General features: G+C 37.6%; 1 protein-coding gene and 1 long non-coding RNA gene across 8 annotated transcripts in view; one reads left to right on the top strand and one right to left on the bottom strand.

The window, feature by feature from the left end:
* Positions 1 to 11,679, top strand: part of BRDT (bromodomain testis associated) — a 45,936-nt gene extending 34,257 nt beyond the window's left edge. For 6 of the 7 annotated variants that reach the window (XM_027651842.1, XM_027651845.1, XM_027651840.1 and 3 more), the window contains 9 exons: positions 1,312 to 1,434; positions 2,303 to 2,370; positions 3,524 to 3,695; positions 4,408 to 4,520; positions 5,780 to 5,921; positions 7,653 to 7,726; positions 8,965 to 9,164; positions 10,580 to 10,742; positions 11,471 to 11,679. In XM_027651842.1, the coding sequence (XP_027507643.1) occupies positions 1,312 to 1,434; positions 2,303 to 2,370; positions 3,524 to 3,695; positions 4,408 to 4,520; positions 5,780 to 5,921; positions 7,653 to 7,726; positions 8,965 to 9,164; positions 10,580 to 10,742; positions 11,471 to 11,539 (1,124 nt within the window). In that variant the 3' untranslated portion in view covers positions 11,540 to 11,679. Of the gene's footprint in view, positions 1 to 1,311; positions 1,435 to 2,302; positions 2,371 to 3,523; positions 3,696 to 4,407; positions 4,521 to 5,779; positions 5,922 to 7,652; positions 7,727 to 8,964; positions 9,165 to 10,575; positions 10,743 to 11,470 lie in introns of those variants that run through there. The other variant, XM_027651846.1, reaches the window with a different exon arrangement.
* Positions 5,278 to 15,400, bottom strand: part of LOC113951177 — a 30,004-nt gene continuing 19,881 nt past the window's right edge. Inside the window, exon 3 of the long non-coding RNA XR_003529073.1 lies at positions 5,278 to 5,387. This is a non-coding gene — a long non-coding RNA (uncharacterized LOC113951177). The remainder of the gene's footprint in view (positions 5,388 to 15,400) is intronic.

The following is a 15,400-nucleotide window of genomic DNA, read 5'->3' as shown; positions in this document are numbered from 1 at the left end:
AAGCATCTCCCTTATTATTGCACCTAATACTTCATTACAGGTAAAGGTGGGAATGGCTTCATAACTTAAGCAACACTGAACAACTCCTTTATGCTGACATATGAAAACATGGTGGGGAGTGGGGAGGGTCACAGTCTCTTTGTTCATAATTCACTTTCTATAGTTTAGGGACTCAAGAATAACCAACTCTAGTTATGCTTGTTAGGTGGCAGTCTCACTAGCTGTCACACTAGCAAAATTTCTGTGTCAGTGACAGGTGTCTGTGTTACCTTAGACTTAAGGAAGTATCCTAGGAGAATCAATTCAGTTTTTCAGGCAATGAGTTTTGAGATCAAAGCCAGAAATTTAGTACATACTTGAACTGTACACTTACTGGTGGTTCTCATCAGGGGCTGAGAATGGATCAATGCAACTGATGCTACTATTATAGGTCAAGCTGTTCCTCATTAAACCACTGAGTGCTATTATTGCCCTCCATTGGATATCTATTTAGCTCCTGTGTAAAACCAGTTAGCCGAAATGATGGAAGCATCCTTGTAAGACACAGGCTTGCATCCAGCATTAGCATTAGCTGTCAGGTCTTCCTGTCTGGTATACATAATGGATTGAAAACACTCTAAAAAGAAAAGCCTGAAGAAGCAGCTGAAAACAATTGGGAACTATATGTAGTGTGGAGAGGGAAGAGGCAGGCTAGGGAATCTTCACAACTGGCATCTAGCTTGTTTACGAGAGCTTAATCTGGCATTTAACAAAGACTCGTGTCCAGGGAAACAGGCATCCATGTAACTTCTAATTTGCAAAGCTGCCATCAGAGCAACAACTTGGAAAAAGCTTTGACTGCAAAATCCCTATAAGCTGAGTTAAATCAACCCTGCAGATACTAAATAGATGGTGGGGAGGTGGTGAAAGATGGCAATTCTGGAGTACACATGGCTTGGGAAAGAAGAGTTGGCTGCAGATAATGACCTCAGCATGCAAGTCTAGCAGCAGCAACAAGCACATAAACAGTCACTTAACAGCAGGAAATCTTATGGGGGAAAATTGCTTGATTTGTGTCATAAGACAGCATTTTAATTTACTTGAGGATATTTCAGTCATTCAACTGGGAATGCTGCTGGGAAATCCCCCTCCTCTCCTCTGTAGAGGGAGGCCTTTTTTTCTCAAGTCTACTGCTAAATGGACAGTGGACAAGGAAGTGGAATAAGATGAACTGTTACACGGGAGAATAGGCCTAACAAGGTTGATCCTAGTCTTGCTTATGAAGAATGCTCCACTGCTGGTTGTTCTGAATTCTCTCTTTTTCTCCTGTAGTTGAAAACAACACTGAGTCCAGTACTGGACCAAGCAGACTGAGTGACAGCAGCAGCTCCTCTGATTCTGGCAGCAGCACTAGCAGTGGTTCTAGCTCCTCAGATAGCAGTGACTCTGAATCAGGTTAGAAAGCTTACTTTTGTGTTTGTAGGCAAAACATCTGCCCTCTCAGTTAGCATTTACTGATCCATGTGCTTACCAAGGATTTTAGTTATCCTTGTAGGTTTGCTCTGTTTTGAAGGCTCAATTGCAGTGCTGTTAAATCAATGTCTTAATACTGAGTTTCTAGGTAAAAACAAAACAAAAACCAAGGACAAAACAAACAAACCCCACTACAACATCCATTCAACCTACCAGTGAAAATCTTCAGAGACCAAAATAAGCTAGCAAAAGGTCTGGGTATCCAGCCTGGACACTTGACCATTGGGCTATAGCTTACTCTTGTAGTTTTGATTTGGTTTTGAAAGTGTGATTCACTTTACTTTCATCTTCTGGTCTGCAGCATAAAGGATGCCTTACCCTAGGGTAAGAGTCCCTAAGCTGAGAAACACAAATGCCTACAGCACTGACTGTAGAGCCAAAGTCCACCCTGGTGCTTAAGCTGTCTCAAGTTTGTATACAAAAACTCTCTTTAGTTTTCTAGGACAGAATAGATCTGCCAAACTGGAGGTCTACAATGTAGGTATCTGCGAGGTATAAGGTGAGATGAATGCTCAACCCTCTGTAGTGTGGGGAAGCAAATACAGTGAAGTCAGTGGCAGCAAAGACCTTGATCCCACAGGAATCTTTGTGGTGTTTTTATATCTGGGAGAAGTTCTCTAAATGCATCAAGCTAAGTATTCAAGATAAGAATGTTCCTTTCACTGTGAGGTTTGGCTCTCTGGGTACAACTGCAACTCACAGCTTGTATATGTGAATAATGTAACATATGTGAATGACTGATTTGGTTTTTTCCATCCTCCTCTTTCTGCCCACCTCACTGTATTTACAGCTACAGAAACCTGTTCAAAACAAACCGGAGCCAGGCAGAACTGTCCAGCTTCTATGGAAAAGTCTAAGGTAAACTGACTGGAATGGATGTAATATTTTTGCCCTAAACAAATTTAACATACAATAGTATTGGAAATTACACAACTTTATCAGGAAATAATGAATATGGCTTGAATGTTATTTGTTCTGTAGGACTGAGTTATATGAAGATGCCAAATCTGCTGTTTTTTTTAAAATAGTTTATGCATCTGTATATAAACTGATGTCCTGGGAGAACTCCTGAGGCTTTTACCTTTTATAATCCTTGTGGTCATTATGTGTAGGGTGAAAGTGAGGGGGAGAATGCTGCCCACACACCCCTAAAAAAGTCAAATCCTCTCCAAATTGATCTTTGAGTATACATGAGCCAATAAACAATGCAAGCCTCACTTAAATGTTTTTTCTTTATCTATGAACAACCTCACTTCTACATCTGAAAATAAATAAATTGTACAATATATCACTTATTTGCAGGGTACTTTAATATTGCTTATTACTATGGTATTATAGCCATCAGCAGTTTTATCCAGAAATAATTTTTAATGCCTCTTACGTTGATCTGCTCTTGTCAGGGTTAACTGCCTTTTACAATTTGCCTTCAAGCTGCCAAAGACAGACCTTGAATTTCAAAGCAAGATCGAGGCAAAGCCTTCATTCTTTTTGCAATAGGTTTGCTTTCCCTTAAAGTACAGGAAAGTAGGCTGCAAATTTATTATTCAGCTGCTCCTTCTACATCTTCATAAGCAAAGACTGAGGAGTTATGCAACACACTTTTTTTTCTTAAGAAGAGCAGCCTCTGCAGTGACAGAATGACAGCAATAAACTCGAAAAAACAGGATCTGAGAAATAAGCTTCAGCTTGGTCAGTTGTAACAGCCCCTAACTGACTTTCTGAGTAATAACAAACATCACACTTCAAATCCTCACATTACATTTTGTTCTCAGGGGTTTTCTGTATCTGTCAACCAAGATAGTAAGTGCATTTTACCTCATGTCTCTTTGTCATCTAAACTCTTAAAAAAATGCTGGATAAGTATCACAATACAAGGACTACTGAATCTGATAAACAGTGGAAATGGGAGCAGTGGTGGGGAAAGGGGATTAAAACACTATTAAAAAGATTTGAAGATTTGGCTGTATTAACTACCATAACCTCTTTATAGAGAATACCACTTTGTTTACAGAGGACATCCTGCAATGCTGTTCTGCAAGCACAGCACTCATCTGTTACTAGTAGCTTGCAAAATCATGGATCATCTGAGCTGCAGCAGCCATCTCCCAATGTACAGCAGAGGCTCCAGCCTTTACAGAATAGATCACTTAAGCCACGAGAACAAAATGCCTTCTCTCCCTCAGGTAACACCTTTATGGCTATATTTGACTGCTGAGGGAAGAATGGGTGCCAGGATGCTTGCAATGCCCAACAAGTTTATTCTTGGAATTTTGGAGGCTATCAAGTGGATATGAGAAAAAATTCTTGCAGGGTACCGATTGCAAAGAGCATGATGTAAATTAAAGCATGGCAGCACTGAGGATTGGCTAGAGTTTCAGACTGTGGTGGGACAGAGTAGTATTCAAACAGGAGGAGGTGTTCAGATGGAAAAGGATACCTTAATGAACCTAGAGTTACAGGAAGTGCTGAACACCTTAAGGCAGGAATTAGATGCTTAAACCCATCACCACTACTCAAGGTCAGGTCTGAAATGCCTATTAGCTGAATTTAAGACTTGGTGCCATAGGTCCTCTAAATTGATTGCTGTTGTCTAGACATATCAATACATGAAGTTGCTTAGGAACTTGATCCAAGGAGCTTTTCTTTTCCCTCCCTCATTTCAAAAGGTTTAATAACATCAGACACTTCTGAGGTTTTGGTAAAAGACAGCTTGAGCTGGTAGCTGATTAACTGAGAAATCAATTAAAATCTGATTAAAAATAACTCTTAAATTGTGCAGCTAGCATACATATCTTCGTACTAAGTTAATCCACAGATCTAAACAGTGACCTAGTTTTGCGATGTAGGACTGCACTTTGTATGATAGGGGAAAATCATACTCTACTTCTTTCTCAGGTGTAATCTCAGCTGTTTGTGTTCCATATGATGCTCCAGACCGGCAAACTCCTCAGAGTACTCCAAAGACAAATCAGTCTTTTGTCACTCAGTCCAGACATGCTCTTCCAGAGGTGAATATGTGCTTCTCTCCAATGAATTCATTTCAAATAATGTCTTTAAAGCATGTTCTTACTCCTTTAAATAAGATATAATATAGTACTTCGGGCTTGAATGTGATGTGATGTGACGAAGGCCATTTCAGGTTTAGAACAAAAGTTTTCTAAAACTCTACTAACAAAGTGATTCTTATCCTTTAACAGGGCGTTACTTCATTGCCTGTTGGCTGCAACACAAAAGGAAAGTTTAGCCAATCAAGTTTATGGTGTACTATAAAGCTTATTTTATTTCTTTTTAGGCTATAGCTTGGACTTAAGTAATCCTTGTATGCTTACAGGCTAAAAGTCCACCCTGTAAACCTACAGCTTCACAAAACAGATGTTTTTCTAGAAATATCAATTTCACAAACTCAGCAATACTATGAAGGCTCTAGAGGCTATACTGGAAAAGTGTGTTGCTTTTTATTCCTTTTCCTAAAACTATGGAAACTGGGGCTTTCAGGGTCTAGATGAGGTTGTGAAATATTTAGTCACTGTTAATTTCTATCTCAATATGTTCTTGGAGAGTATCCTGGTTAGAAGGGCCTCTGTGTAACAAAGGGAGTTATCGATGTTACTGCAGCATGATCTCTTCCATCTTAAGGTGTTTAATGGTCTTTCTCAACATGGTTGAAAATTTACCTGCTTTAGCAAGGCTGTACCAGCTTTTGTTTTCAGAAATTAATAGAAACCACCTCTTGAATTTAGGAGCACAAGAATGTATCCTGTAAGTAAGGAAGAAAAGCAGCTCCCCCTTTCCCATTGGCGTCCACTGCCCAAGATAGCAAAGAGTGTATATTATGACTTGGGTTTCTGCAACACCTTCCTCAGTTCAAGGGATTACTGCACAGAGGAAAAACTACAACTGAACTGAAGATCACAGTTGACTGATCCACAAGCCAGAGTGCAGCAACTGGCTTTATGACAACTTTGTTCTGTTGTACAGTGTTAAGGGTTAAAGACCTTGTATCAGTTTCTCATGCTCTGCCCACTCCATCACTCAGGATGGCTGAGTAGAACAGATTCGAAATCCAAAGTCTTGATGTATGAACTTACTTTGGTTACCATAATATGAATGAAATCTAATTCTTCCCTGCTGTTTATAGGAGCTGGTGCTGTACCAACTTACTGCTCTAAACTTCTAAACCTTTAATCCTGATGCTGTATAATAAGAATCCACATATGCTAAAGACACATTTTGAAGAACATATTTTGAAGTCTACCTTCTCTTCTAGGTATCCAACACAATCTCCCAAGTTGACAGCGCTGACTGGAGTAAACAAGCTGAGCAAACACGACATCTAGACAAATCAAATAAACTTCAAAACAAGGCCAGTGTGAGAACTGCTGATTCAATATCCTTAAGTCAAAAACAAAGTATGTAGTGTCATAATAAAAACTGTAATTGATATCAGGAGCGCAAAGTTACAAATGTATATGAATCTAGTTTAAAGAAATAAAATGCTGAGAACTTGTATATTAATCAGTTTGTACAATCTGTACAAACAAATTACAACCTGTAATTATCCAGAATAATGGAGGGAGTGATGTTTTCCCTTACTCTTTCTTTTTGATTTGCTGCTTTAAAAAAAAAAAAAGTTAAATGGATGTTTGGTTCTTGTTCTCTGTTAAAATGTATAAAGCAAATTACTTTTTGATGTAGGAATTTAGTAGTACTAAAGGAAGGAAGTCTGAGAACTGATGCTTCAATCTGTTGAACTTCACTGGACTTTAAATATCTTCTGCTCGAGCTTCATGGAGTATTTTGAGTTATTATCTCTGGCTTTTGGTGACAAGGGTCTGACAGTAAATTAATGTCAAACAGACTTCCACCATGAAACAAACTTGCAATTATTACAAGGACATAGGCACTCTGAAAGCTGCATTCTATACTTCATACATCTTTCAAACTAAAGAATTGAACTGAATATCCCTGCTTCAAGTCCAGTGTTACCAGACATGATTGTTTTGGTTTCCCCTTTACCCCTTGTCCCTCTAGCCTACTTCTATAGGCTTAGACAGGGGACAGAACAAGCTTCTGAAAATGACGAATTAAAAGGCACAGTCTGCTCACTGATTAACTCTTTAATTTTTGCCAAGGAATAATGCTAGTTATTTGAATTGTATTAAAGCAGTTCTAAAACTGGAGATTTAACTTTCCATGGTGTTCTCTTCAGTATTTTCATGGTCTTAACACACCAATGCATGCATGTACTGCCCCTCACTTTGTTCGAACTTGCAGCAGCTCCACTTGGTCTGTGGCTTTAGTTAATCATTTTCAATTAGAAGTTTTGAGGCTGTGAGGTCTTTCTGAAAACACCATTTATGACAAACTGAGTGAGGTTTTGATACTTTGCCTTTAGAATTCTGGATCCAAGCATCCAGAGACTTCTCCTTTGCATAATAAAAATATGCCAACATGTTACCTTAAGTTTCTTATTAAGCATTTATGTAATTACTGAAACATCTCAAACTGCAGTAGAGGATCATTGCTGAATGACATAAAATATCTGTGGTGTTTATATCTGGTTTGAAAAAGTGTTTAGGGTTTTTTCCCCTCAAATAATAAAGAGGTAACAGCATGGAGCCTTTGTGCATCCTCTAGGCTACTGGAAATGTGATGACTAGCCTTTGCTGGCTGACCTATTTGCTTTGTTTAAAAAAAAAAAAACAGAAAAGTAAATAGGGTTGAGAGCTTTAGGCAAAATGAGTTTACATAATGAATGAGGTACCCTTAAATAATGCTGGAATCAAAGGGAAAGAGGGTTGGGAGGAAAAGGGGAGGAGGTAAGTGGCGAAGTGCTGCGTTGAGACTTTCTGACCAAACTTATTGGGTGTTCCACTGGGACCTTTCCTAGAATCAATCAGGAGTTAATTTCTCATCTATAGCTGAGCTAACTATCCCTTTCCCTGCCCAAAAGTGGAGAGAAGTGATCCAGTTCAACTTAATCTTAGGAAATGTTTGGGAGAATTTCTGTCATTCTGAACCAAATAGTAAACTGCAGTGTAAGTTTATAAGTCATTCCTGAAGTTTTATCATTTAAGTTTGAGGGAAATATATCCATAAAATCAACATGAGTGAAAAGCCTTATTTTATTCTTCCATCAGGTCATTATACACCTGACAATAAACCTAATGATAAAAACATACTAGAGCCAAAATCTGAACTTCTTCCAAAAAAGGTAAGTGTTGATCAAGTTCTATTTGAGAGGAGGGTGAGTTTACTTACTAGGTTGAGTAACTTCCTGACTTAGGATCTTCTCTAAAAATCTGTTCTTTTACAATTAGAATATTTAGTGTATGATAGGTCTCAGGCACTGTTATAATCTGTACAGATTTATCTGACTTTTAGTGCTAAAGCCAAACGAATGTATAGACTTCGGGCATTTCAGAAGGTACATGAGACATATATAAAATAACATATCCATGTTGACATATAAAAATATGGCTTGTTTCATTTAGTTTTAATATTATCTAGTTCTTATATCCAAGTTATTAGTGTGCTTTCCCTTGCTGATCTGGTAACAAAAATAAGAGTAGTGTGAAATATAGTCTTGGGTACTATTGAAAAACCTCTTCTGAAATAAGACAAAGCACTTTTAATGACTAAATGTATTTATAAAAGTTAACTTAAACTGTATGCTAAGTAATATTTGTTTATGTTAAGTGGAAGAACAGAGAAATTTTCTTATCTGTTAAATTCTTCTCTGGTAGTTAACTATTTGAAAACATTAAATCAAAGTTACTAATAATAGATCATTTTAGCTAATGGACCTAAAAAGTTTTCTCTATAATCTATTGAGCTAAAATGCTTCTAGAATTTTTCTTTAGGCACTTAGCTTTCAGAGAGCTATTAACTAACATATTGAATTCAATTCCAAAAATACGTATTTCCTTCATAAACACATGACCTTCTGCTAGAAACAGGATTTCTTAATAATACTGCTTTTATGCTGTTTTCTGCTGTGAAGAAAATGCCACAGGGGAAATGGGGTAACATGGGTATTTAAAACAAACAAAACCCACAAGCCTAATGCAAAACTATTGCTATGTAAGGATTACATATAGAGAGTAGGTGGATGTTTTCTGTATTAGAACATTGTCAATGGACCTTGTGTAAACTCAGTGTTGTGAATTCCTGTTTTCTGAAATGAAAAAAGAGAGGCAGACTTGAAGTGTAAGAATAGATATAAATACTAACAATTTTTAGCATATTGCTAAAGAATCTCAGAGTGGATGAGAAAATATGGCTAAGCCTGTTCAGACTGTTATATTTGCACTAATGTCCTACCAAAGGAAGGCTATTTTGTTGTAGATATTTCCAAATAGAGCTAGTAGTAAGAACTGAGCAGGTAATGGATGTTAGTAGTTGTACCATATTTTTGCTTCTGCTGTGTTTTCCTTTTTCTAATAACTTCAGGATACAGGATTTAAGAATATAGATTCCTGGATAAACCTGTGTAAAACAATGAAGCTTCCAGCTCCAATAAAAGCATCTGCTGAGAGCTTCAAACAGTTCAGAGAAGCAGTGTTAAAGAAGAGTGGGCAAGTGCCAGAGGTAAAAAGGCCTCTGGTGCAATCTGAGATGGAATTGCAAAACATTCCACAGGGAAAAAAAAGGTTTGTAACACGTTTAAATATTATTCTGTTTTGTGCTTGTATGGTACTGGGTGGGTTAGTTATTAAGGAACAAGTGTTTTGGGTTAGGTAATGGCCACATATCAGACAAAGTCACGGAGCTGTACCACTCCAAGCACAACAGCACATCCAAAATGTAAAAAGCAGCTTTTTCCCATCAAATCAGTATTATTTCAGCAGCCAAATAAACTTCTTGGGAATTTCTTTTTTCATTGTTGTTGTTAGTTTGATTTCTGTTTTGGTTTTGGATTTCTGGGAGGGGGGGAAATTGTTTGATTTTTGTTTGGGTGCTAGGATGGGAGTTTTTTTGTCCCCTAGAACACTCAATTCTTCTGGTCATGACTAGAATTCATATTTGTCCTCAATATATTATTTCTCCTATACCTGTAGCCAGGAATATCCTCATCTTACTGCTGTCCTACTGGGATACAGGATAATCTAGTCTTCAAGAACATGGTGTTAACATGGCTAAAGGGGTTCTAGTGCACACCACTTTTGGCAGCAGAGTTCTTTGCATTGCTGTAGAGAAGCATATTACATAAGCTCCTGTCATAGTATTCTTCCCTAGCTGTTTGCAGTCCCTCTTTTAGGGAGTGCCCATTTGTATATCCCAGTCTGAGGTATATGGTTGTGCTGAGTGGGATGAGTGACAGCCTACTAATTACTGCTTTGCAATAATATCCTGAATTTTGTTTGCCACCTTTTAGAAGCTCTGTAATAGTTCCCTCTTCAGTAGTATTGATTTTTTTTCTTGTCTATTTGACCCTGTGAAAGATAAGTCTGAAGTGGTTCCTAAATTCTCCTGCTCCTGCCCATTGCTATTAGAATAGGTTAATTTTTTGGAGTGTATTATTTTAATATTTAATATCTTATTATCTCAAGTCAGAACATTTGAGAGACTTAAGAGTATGCTCCTGGTTTACAACATATAGTGCAGTCCAGGCACCTTCAGCTGGTGTCTCTGAAGAGAAAACCGGGCATGTAGCTCTATGGAATAAGACATTACAGGTGTTTGCCTGAAGTTAGTGAAATATACCTCAAATAACTACTTGAGGAGGAAGAAGGTAGAAGAAAAACATTATGGGCCAAGGAAGTAACAGAAAACTAAGAATTTCAAAGACAGGGTATGTAAGTTTTGCGTAGCGTGTCTATAAATCCCACATGCATAGGGATTGGAAATGGGACACAGGAAACCTGAACCTACTATAGCCCAACAACTGCAGGCACGTACATCTCATGAAGGGAAATTGCCATGAAACAACATGTGGAACAGAATCATGGCTTGAGTGCTGTGCACTGATTTAAATTAGTTGCAGAATTCTATCAGGTGCAAAATGTTCTTATGAAGAAAAAGGACAATTTTTATCCTCCACTGATTTCTTTTCATGTCTTTAAAGGGGCCATGAAAGCACAGGATTGGATGCCATGGCTGCGACAGACTGTGAGCTTGAAAAAGAAATGCATGAGAACAAACAACTGCCCGAAGCTCAACAACATATTCTTGATCAAGACCGTAACTTGGCTAGAAAAAAGGAACAAGAACGCAGGAGGAAAGAAGCAGTAAGTTGCTGACTCTTGCTACCTGATTTTTTTTCAACTCAAGTAGAGAATAAACAAATATTAAGTCAGGTCCTAACTTCAAAGGATCTGAATAATTGAAAACAACAGAACTACACTACCTGAAGAATTAGTCCAGAAAATGAAATAGGAAACTCAAAGTATGTTTTCAAGTGATGTACTATGAAAAAAACTATCTGTTTGGTCCTATTACTCCTATAAGCTTAGAAAAATTGTGTGGTAAACTAAAATTGTAAATAATAAAATGTTATTTATGCCTTCTAGATAGATATATTTTATATTAAAATATATATTTATACTATTTATATATTTATACTATATACATAAAATATTATATATGCCTTCTAAATAGTTTCAAACCTTGAGTCTTGCAAGCTGTCTATCCTCTTTAACATGTTCCATGTCAAGAAAAGTGCTAGTCATACTGTTCTGATCTGAAATATCAAACCTGAGCCTTTTTAAAACTAACTCTATTTATTGATGTAGGTAATGACTGCTTTTTAATTGCTACCTTTTTTAGAATAAACATTTCTTAATTCATGAGAGGACTTCAACAGCAGGCACACTCAAACTTGTAATAACAGAGAAGGCATACATTTTTTTAGAAGATGCCTTATAGTTTTTTCTTAAATCCTTATTAAATATTTGACCTCCATAGTATTCATTAATGTCTGATTGCTATGAAAAGACACTAACTTGCTTTCTTGCAGATGGCTTGGCTAATTGATGTGAATCTGCAGAGAGATATTATGGCATCTTTCGAAGAGTATCTTCAGTGAAAGCTGTAGTTAGTATAGAACTTAACTTCAAAACTGCTGCAAGCAGCATAGTTTTGTACTAGTTAGGATCTTATAAGACCACTTTAAAGAGTATGTAAGCTTCTCTAAAATACTTTGTATTAAAAGCTTGTTCATTAACACCTGAAGTGCCAAAAGACTTTTTTTTCCGCGGCTCGTTTATACCATGGAATGCAGTCTGATACACACTGGAATGCAGCTGTTCTTTTGTTCACAGTTCTGTATGTTGTGTATGTATGCTATTAAAACAATCACTTTACTTTGACACACTTGCACAGAATCTGGGCTGTGATAAAAAGACCTCTGTAATAGTGATACTCTCTAAAGGGCACATAACAGTATTTGTAATCATAAATAAAGTTTCCATGAATGCTGTAATTTGAGCAGTAAATCCTCTGTAATTGCATTTCTTTTAAGGCCCAGATGTGTTTAATGTATTTTATCTTAACATAACATTCGGCTAAGGGTGCAAACACGTCTACCACATAGTTCTGGTTCTTCACAGGAAGAAGTTAACTAAAACAACTGGTTCCAGTTTTGGAAGATTTTCTGATTAATGCAAGATTTTATTAATGTTGGACTACTTGTCTGAAGCAGAAACCAGAATGTAAAAACTCTACATTCTTGTTGATTATATATAGCTGTGTCAAATTAAGGATGGGAGTAATAAAACATTGTTTTATAGACTTAATATCATAACACAATGTGTAATACAGAAATGTTGGGTGGAAGGGGCCCCCTTGAGATAATCTGGTTCAGCGAACTCCAAACCTTTTTCATCACATACCCCATCATTTAAAAATTTTAAGCATGGACCCCAATTTATTAATTTATAAATTATATACTTGTTCTACTGCACTAGTATATTTTTACATTATAATTTTTTAATTTCTCTTTTTATTTGTAATATTGTTTACTTACTTTTGTTTAGTTTTCATTTTATTTTATTATTTTAAAAAATTGTATTACATATTTTCTTCCTACACTCCATTTTGGAGACTACTGATCTCAATGAACCTCCCACTCAAAACTCTCTATCACTACGGAGAACTCTGACCTGTCAAGTTCCTGGATGAAAGTTGAAAGTGAAGGTAACAATACCAGTTGTCGTGGGGTTCTGCCACAGACAACCCAACTCAGTAAAGTAAGTGGAAAAAAACTTTCTACAAATAACCGAATTTTCAGAGAAAGACAGTAAGTTGCTTCTAAATTCATAGATGCCAGCTAAAGCATGCCTAAAAACAGCAGCCTGGTCTTTTAGGTAGCAGGCTGATGAGATAGTGCTGGCTCCAATATATCTATCCTACAGTAACTATTGTTCTGGATCTTCAACTTCCGCCACAGCTGGAGATTTGAGGACTTGGCTAGGACAAGGATTTGTGATGGAAGATGTCTTGTAATGTAGACTGGTGCTGTTAGGATGTCTTGCTTCATATCTACATCAAAAGTGACCTGCCTGTCAAAAGATCTGCCTTCATTTGTATTTTATATGTTATTAATAGCTATTTGTCCTGCAATAAAATACTGCAGTTCACATTCAGGACACTCTACCTTGCTGTCACCTGGATATACTTTCTGACTGGGTTAATGCAAGCTCAAGACCTCTTGCTTTCAAAATAGGAGGTGACAGAGGCAAGGGCAAGAACTCCTTCTCTGCATTTCATCCATTCTGTATAACTATATGGGCATTGCTAACAGTATTGAACTGGTACTTTTTCCCCTTCAAAAACTAATTCCAGCTTCCGTGACTCTATATTGTTGTGATGGCTTGAAGTCACAATGTCAGTGCTGCTAATGCTAATCTGATAAACCCTTTATTTGCAACCTACAAGTTACCCGGAGACGATAATCAGTTCCTATCTTCAGACAGAAAGCTGACGTTAGAGGAAAGGGAGATGGCCTCCAAATGTGAGTACCAAGCCTATAATGATTGTTTGCCCAAAGCCATGACCACACTCGAGGAAGCAGGACTACCACTTCTGTAGATACCCTCTTGCAAACAGGCTGATTAAATGAACTGTTAGTTACCTAACAGTTAAAATGTGTATTAAGTTCTGTTACACTGTTCATTTACCTTGACCATTTGTAAAAAACAGCTCCATTAATGTGTCACTTGTATACTTGTGTCTATGCTAGTAGATTGTACCTACATGTAAATGAAGGGGAAGATAGTCATTAGCTTTAAGAAGTTCCTCTGTCACTAACAAATGGAATATGTTAAATTTCTTAGGATCAACTATGAGTTGGTCAGGCTGGAGGCAGAGGCAGAATCAGTGATGTGCAAAGTTGTCCTCTTTTGTCTCTCAGAGAAATGGGATTAGTTGAGCTGACAAAAGATAAGCAGGCAGATGGCACTTTATGGAGGGCAAAGCACACTGTCAAAGCACGTAAGACCATCTGCCTTGGGGTTGATTTGACTTGGCACCCATTAGAACAATAATTTAGGGCAGAAGATGAGAAAATCAAAATACAAAGAAGACAGAAAAATAATTGTTTGGGTTCTTAATTTTTCTTATTCATATGAGATATATAGAAGGTTCCAGGCTTTCTTCTGCAAAATGCTGGAAAATGTGTGGAAGGTATTTGCCTTGTACAAACAGGTTTGCCACACGTATGTAGACAGTATGGTCCTAGAGTACAAAGGAAGTGTTCCTCAATAAAAGAGGAATTCTAGGGCTTCCCTAGAAAACAGGGCAGCTAAGGAAGCACAGGTGGAGGTGCCCAGAAGTGCTGAGCTAGGATGTGCAGATATTTCATTGTGCAAAGACCGCTCAGAACTGCTAGGTCCCCAGCACTACCTTCTTCCCAGCCCTGATAGTGGATGCATATCCAATACCTGAAGATGACATAGCAAAACTCCATGGGAAAAAGATTTGTATAATTTAGAAGTTTGACATGAAACTACCTAGTAGTTAGTGATGTATAAAATAAAAACAGACTTAGTTCTAGTCCTGTGAAAAAATTGGCTCTGCTTCTTTCTTTGTACAAGGAATACTGCATAGCTTGGCCAAATACCTGCATACAGTAAGGCACATCATGGTTCCAAGGTTTCACCCTTCTCGTGTTGTAGATGACTACTATCATTTTGTGATTGCTGTGCCCAACTCGTCACTGGACTTTCATCAACCTTTCTTTAGAGGCAAGTGGAACATTGTGGTCAACTCCAGGATTTCCAATCTCAGTTTTCCAATTTTTCTTAAGAGATGTTTTGTAGTAATTCGTTCTGATTACTGGCTTATTAAGAAATGAGATGGCTACTGTGATATAAACAACACTGGTTGTTTTGCTCCTGCCAAACTTCCTAATTTATCTAACTGGGTCACTGGTTTACTGAGGTGCACTTCAGGGAAATTCTGCTGCAGTTTAGTCTGATATTGAGAAGTTGCGAAGGCTTCTTCCCTACAAGAAAGGTCATTAGCACAAAGTCTGATGCATGAAGAATTAGCCCTATGCTAATCCCGGGGTTGGCAGTGTGAGTAATCCGAGCTTGAACGGAAAGCTCAGGCTCGGTAGGCATGATTCATGTAATCCTACTGCAGTCTGCAGAGCTTGGTGTCTTAACTGAATCATCTGCTTCTGATGTTCCTTCTCTTCTTGCTCAAGAGAATGAAGGAGCCTTAAACAGCCCTGCACCTCTTTCCCCATTAGCCTGATAAAGCTCCTGCCCTTAAGTTTGTAAGGGCTTGTATTTAGACAATGAGTAGGGATCCTGAACAGTGCTATTCAACATTGGCAGCTGATGTGAGTTGCTGGTATTTAATCTGTGTTATTGATAAGATAAAGCTTGGCAGATTTTTACAGTTACTTGAAAATGTTACATTTAGTAGCAGAAAATAGATAATT

The sequence above is a fragment of the Corapipo altera genome, unplaced genomic scaffold (genome assembly GCF_003945725.1).
Source record: "Corapipo altera isolate COAL_440 unplaced genomic scaffold, ASM394572v1 57, whole genome shotgun sequence".
Taxonomy (NCBI): Eukaryota; Metazoa; Chordata; class Aves; order Passeriformes; family Pipridae; genus Corapipo; species Corapipo altera.
Note: the sequence above shows the minus strand (reverse complement) of the source record. Positions and strands in the feature narration are given on the sequence as shown.